Source organism: Solanum tuberosum, unplaced genomic scaffold (genome assembly GCF_000226075.1).
Source record: "Solanum tuberosum cultivar DM 1-3 516 R44 unplaced genomic scaffold, SolTub_3.0 scf00093, whole genome shotgun sequence".
Taxonomy (NCBI): Eukaryota; Viridiplantae; Streptophyta; class Magnoliopsida; order Solanales; family Solanaceae; genus Solanum; species Solanum tuberosum.
The window spans coordinates 103,629-109,944 of record NW_006239018.1 but is presented as its reverse complement, the minus strand read 5'-3'; the positions used below and the strand labels follow the sequence as shown (position 1 = coordinate 109,944).

The following is a 6,316-nucleotide window of genomic DNA, read 5'->3' as shown; positions in this document are numbered from 1 at the left end:
AATGTCAAAATCTAGCTATATTTCTTAAAAATTATTTCGTTACATAAATAAGAGTAACATCTATGTACATTTATTCTCAATTGTCCTCGTAGTTACATTTATATTATATGAGTATCTATCAAAAGCTTTCTCTCATCGTATAAACAATATGTATTCTTGATTTTACTGAAATTTAAATGAATATGTTATTATTCGTGATTTATCTATAAATATTTTAATTTTGAGTATTTATCAAAAGCTTCCTCTCAGGATAACATGTATCATCAATTTTTCAAAAATTTCAATGAATATGTTATTATTCATAATATACGTATGGGTATTTTAATTTTGCCCACAAGCCACTCAAGCCGAATAAAGGAAAGAAGTCTTCTCTTTCTCTTTCTTCTCTGTCCCTTTTAATCAGACAAATTCTCCTTTTACTCACAAGCCCCCTCTTCTTCTTCATTATTTCTTCTCTCAGAAAAAATCACCAGTAAAGGGTTTAAGCTTCTTCTAGGGTTTTTATTTAGAATTTGGGTATTAATTTTCTTCAGCAAAAATGCAGCAGCAGCCACAACCCCCAACCTTGAACTCTGCTCCTCCGTTGCCTCTAAGTGCTATCACCACCGAGCAGATTCAAAAGGTACATCTTCCCCCCCCCCCCTTTTTTTTTTTTAATGTTTGCCTGTAATAATTGAAAAATTGTACTGATATTTGTTTTCCGTCACTACTGAAGAGTGAAGTCAAACACGTTATCTGGGAAAAAAATATTTTTTTCTTGAAAAGGATTTTTGCCCATATGCGTTTTTATTGTTCTCTGATTGCCCACGGAGCTATTAGTGCTAAATGTTTGTAGAAAATGTTGAATATGACTGTATCAGAATGCTTAGCCGATGCTCGTATCCAATTTATGTGTGCTTTCTGCAGCTAATACATACACGATTGTTCTTTTTTTCCCGATCCAACAGGTCGAATTTAAATGCAATAAGAATGAAGGTGTTTGTGGATGGTTTTACACATCAATGATTATTTGTTTGTGTTTGTGATATTTGATTAATACAACTCTTTGAAGTAGTTTGTTAGATTGCACAAAATTAAGGGTCTGCTTGATGATTTGAACTACCAATGTATGTCAGCCGAAATACACGCGCTCACATGTATATTATGTTTGGATTGTAAAATGTTCTATCTAATACGACTTTTTCTTGAAACAGTTCTTGGATGAGAACAAAAATTTGATTCTTGCCATACTGGAAAACCAGAATCTTGGAAAACTCTCAGAATGTGCCCAGTAAGTTAAAAAGTTTAATACTTCCTACTGATAACATTGAGATTTATGAGCATTATTTAAATGACATGTTTAGTTTTGTGTATCTAACATATCAAGGTGGCATTATTTTGGTCATATTGTTTTCCTGTTGTTATACATCATTGCCTCTATATAAAGAAATGTGCTCGATTTGAAAACTATTGAATGGTAAAGAAAAGGAACATTATAGGTAATACCTCGTTTTTCGATGATCAAGGACATATACCACACACTCTTGCTAGATAATCTCTTTTGACAGTTCAATTATGGTGCTTCATTTGAATTATTTTTCTTGATCACAAGTTTTCAGCAGCTAGATTCTGAGGGTCTATAGATTTCCATAAGATTATTGGGCTTTCCAGTTGTAAAATCCTAACTGCATTGAAGGGCCTAGAGGCAAAGGAATTTGATTTATAATTTCATTCTAGAAGCTCACACCCTTGTCATGAAACATTTTGAAGTGTTGTTGAAAGCACTAAAGTCTGATCAGTGTGTTTAAGTAAATTGACTCTGAGATTGTTTTCGTAATTTTCTGATTCCTGTGTTTTCTTTTTAACTTTTTAGTATCAAATCTCAAAATTCTATCCTCATTTTCTTATAAAAAAGATTATCCCCTTTGTAATTCCAAGACCTAAATGTTTTGCTAAATGAGGAGCTCTACTATAAAATTAAGCAGAACAGCATTGCTCTGGGTTTAGAAACTGTATTATTCACACAGTAAAAGTGTGTGGCGTTAGAAGTCTCAAAATAGGCAGTGGAAAAATCAATATTTGAGCTTGCAACATAATTTGTAAGGCCACGAAGTACTCGGGAATCGGCAGAGAAAGAGAATGTGTCATAAATGATGAATGAGATTGGAAATGCAAGAATAACCGGTGATTTCAGACATGTTCCATGCCTACCTGAAACTTAAGCAGGTCTGAAATGTTTTAGGCATCTCGTGGGGGTCAGATGAGGAAAAAAACAAGGGACTAATGAAGCTAATATAATGGAAAAGGCAAGAGATGGTGAACCATGTAATAACGCTGGGAAAAAACAGAAGCAACAAAACAAGAGTGTGAACTTTAAAGGTTTGAATGCAGTTTCCACACGGAAAAGAAGCTAGTAGAAAATTAAATGTAGGGAACAAATTGTTTTTGGACGTATGTCTTTTGCATAGCTTGGTATGCTAGGAGATAGTTCTGATGATGCTATAAAATAGACAGGGTGGGTGGTTCAGGTTTATGTAGTATGTTTGTTATGTATACTAGTTTCTGCACTCGCTGCATCTTTTCTCACACCCAAATGCAGATTAAATCATAAAATTAATGATAGAATAGCGTAAAAAGACAAAGTTGAAGGTTAGATTCTTACCCCCCAGTCGAATCATGAATTTCATCTTTGAAATCGCCTAAACCGAGCTCCCAAAGTCCCAAAGTTGAGTTAAGAACAAATGAAATTGTTTTAGGGACTTGAGGGTTATTCTGCCCAGGTATTTTCGTAGAAACAGAATTCTCATCACACCTGTTAGCTCACAGAACTAGAAAACAAAGCGTAGAAGCAGAGGCCACTTATCCTATATGACTTTGTTGAAGCGAAAAGACTTGCGGAAGCGGACTCGCCGTTGCCAAACACCTTCCGTAGAAGCGGTACTAGAACCGGTGTGACATTGCAGAACCAGGCCCCTTCCGCACCTGTGACTCTACACAAGCAGGTTAAGGTCGCAAAAGTGACTCCATCAGAACCCCTGAAACCAGCAACCAAATCAAACTTCCAAAACATGGGATCAACCCTCAGAACTCATTCAAAAACTCCTAGGTACAAACCAAAAGTGCAGACCACTCCTAAATGCGTTTCAAACCTATTGAAATCACCAATCTAAGGTTTTCTTGACCAAATATTAAATGTGGTCAACTAAAAATTTCCAAATAATTAGAATCTCTACCAGTGGTCTAAATCACTCCCGAGCATCTGTGCAAAAATACCCGACGAAGTCATAAATCATCCTCTAGATCTAATGGAATCGACATACCCAATTCCAAGCTTGTTAACCCAAAATATTGACTTTACTCAAACTTTGTGAATCCTAAACTTCCAGATTGAAAATCTTCTAAAACACATCTAATCACCTAGAGAATCATTTCACTCATCCCCCCAAGTCATAAATAGCATGATGAAGTTACGAGAAGGGTCAAATTGGGGAAAAGAGCTGAGAAAATTTTTACTTACAAAATGAGAAAATTGATAGAGGAAATAGTACTGTTGCCATAGGTTTGTTACTTTAGGATTACAATTGTGAAAATTGCTGGAGGAATATATTTCAGGCATCCAGACTTGAACCAGAAGTTTAATATAGAAGAAACAGCATTATGTGAACAGATAGCTAGAGTATCAAAAGCATTGGGGAAATATATTCTGAACAGACTATAGTTTATCTATTCTGCATGATGTTGCTGCATGAGGAAATTAAAAAATATCGCCCCAAGTTTGCATAGACCATTCAACTTATTGGGTTGTCCATCTTCACCTCTGAGGATGTGTTCTAGTGAAAGTATTCATGAAGTCCAAATTAACTTGATATAAGTGAAGTTGAGAATAGCAGTTTAGTGATTCTGACATGCCCTTGGGTTTTGCAATCATGTTTTCTACTGTTTGTTTAGTTGTACGTGTTAGAAAATACATTTTATGATCTTGTTCGATAATGAGTCTTTTCATGCGACACGTATTTAGAAGTTGATTGTGTTTGTTTAGAAGGGGGGCACTTTGCTCTTCTTGAAGTTGGATCAGGAAAAAATCGTGTTCTGTCCCTAACAGAAATATAATTGCAGATTCACTTTCTTTCTTATGGACTGTGTTTGTTTTGCATCGTCAATCTCATGGCAGAGTATTGTTTCACACTATTATAAGTAACTTTTATGTCATAGGTATCAAGCCATGCTTCAGAAGAATTTGATGTATTTAGCTGCTATCGCTGATGCCCAACCACAACAATCAGCAGCAACCTCACAGGTGGATTAGATGTTTGATTCAGTGTTTCTTGTGAATTTACTTGTCTTTCTCTAATATGCAAGTAGCTGCAGGCTCCATCTACTCCTCAACTTGGAAACCAGATGCAGCAAACTCAGGCTGCTCTGCAACAGCAACAGCAACAAGGTGTTGCTATTTCCAAACTGCCTTTCCAACTCAATGCCCTTCCAACCCAGGAGCAGCAACAGCAAATGCTCCAGTTTCAGCAGCAGCAACAATTCCAAGGCCAATACGGTTTTGGACCTACTGCCAACAATGCAATGCGTCAACTTATGCAACCTGGACTAAACAGCTCAGGAACTATGGATGTACGAGGAAATAAGCAAGGCAGCTTAGAAGGTAATCCTAGTGATGGCCTTGGAAAATCAGGTGGAAGACATGTTAATGTTGAGAGGGAGTAGGCTTCTTCTTTTTTTAAATCTCAAAATTGTTATGCACCCTGTTTTATCAGTGTAGGTATGTTTGATAAGGATGTTTTAATCTGAGGAACACCTAAGATTATGTTATCAAAGGCCACTCATGCAAAGCTTTGTTATAGTTTGTAAAATCTTGACCTATTGGCATCAAGTTTACCTTCCTCAGGCATGGCTTTGGTTGAAATACTCCCCCCACCCCCGAGTCCAACCCACTCTTTTTGCATGGCCACGTGAAGTTTTAGGATCATAGGTCACTGTGGCTTGTGGAAGTGACTCTTTTTACGTTTCCCATGAAGTTCAGAAGGAACCAGCAAGGTTTCAGACCTAATTGCTACAACTTGCCTTTGTGTATTTGACATTGTGAAGTGTGAACACTACTCTTAAACCATCATTTTTATCGTAATTTTATATGGGGCTGTCTGATTGAGCGTAATGACCAAGAATCAAAGTTGATTTGCATGAGAATATGGCCACTCAAGCAAGTTTTTAAATAGTTGGGCAGAAATTATTTTGGTAACAAAATAGTGAAATATTGATACTATATGACGATTGGGTGAAAAAAAATTAGGCTTAACCCAAAGTTGGCATCATGTTTCACTTAGACACTTCAACTGGGCAATGTTCATTGTAGACACTTTATGTAGGGTTCCGTTGTGTCATTTTGACACTTTTTGCTTACATGGCATAATGATTGTGATATACTCACTGACCTGCGCGTGAATGGTTCTTTAGTCAATTTTTAATTATTTTTTTTCTTCTTCTTCCCATTTTTCAGCCACCATTTTGTCCAAGTTAAATTTCATCCATTGTAAATGAAGGTTTCAGCAAAATGACGGAGTGAATTTCATTAAACTAAGCTAAAAAAATTCTTTGAACTAACAAAAATCTCCTATTCTCTATCAAGTTATGTATTAGGCAAAAGAAAAGGGAGAAAGTGATCGTAATTTATTCTGTAAGATAAAAAATTACTATGATGTGCAGATTCAAGGTGATGTGTGTTCTTGTTATTAAAGAGAACCAGCATACATACCTGCAGGATGTACGATCATGAGAAAAATTCAAAATGTTCTTATTATAAAATATTAATCCTGGCTAATCAAATATATATAATTATTTCTTTGTTCGGTTGAACTAATGTCATTCCTCAAAGCATGATATGTGGATTAAACATGCATTACGAGTTCAAAGTTTGCAAGGGCCTGAAAAACTTGATGTCATTTGATTGGCCATGGAATTTAAGGTACTTTTAAACAAAAAGATAATTAAAGTTTACATTTGAATAAATCAGAAACGTTCAAAAAAAAATTAAGTTTCAGATATGGCTATGAAGTATAGGAAAGAAAGCATGTAAAGTGAACTGCTGGCCAATTTATCTTTTTTCCATATCTATTCTTTGCCTTTTGGAGTAGTTGTCCCTCTTCTTCCTTTTTTTTCAAAAAAAGTACTGAAGTCATAACTAGAGCCACCTAATAAATGCATCCTACTATACTTCTATTGCCTGAACCAAAAAAGAAAGAAACACTACTTCCCTCCATTTTATTTTACTTAGTCTCTATACTAAAAAATAGATATTTCAGAATTATTATAAAATGTCTTATGTCAAATT

At 35.5% G+C, this 6,316-nt stretch overlaps 1 protein-coding gene across 1 annotated transcript; it reads left to right on the top strand.

Moving 5' to 3' along the window:
* Window positions 1-347: 347 nt before the first annotated feature.
* On the top strand, window positions 348-4,879 carry LOC102582966 (GRF1-interacting factor 2-like). Its single transcript, XM_006347435.2, has 4 exons — window positions 348-622; window positions 1,194-1,270; window positions 4,192-4,276; window positions 4,348-4,879. Exons 1-4 carry the CDS (start codon window positions 539-541, stop codon window positions 4,693-4,695), a joined length of 594 nt encoding a protein of 197 aa, XP_006347497.1. The 5' UTR covers window positions 348-538; the 3' UTR covers window positions 4,696-4,879.
* The last annotated feature ends 1,437 nt before the right edge of the window (window positions 4,880-6,316 follow it).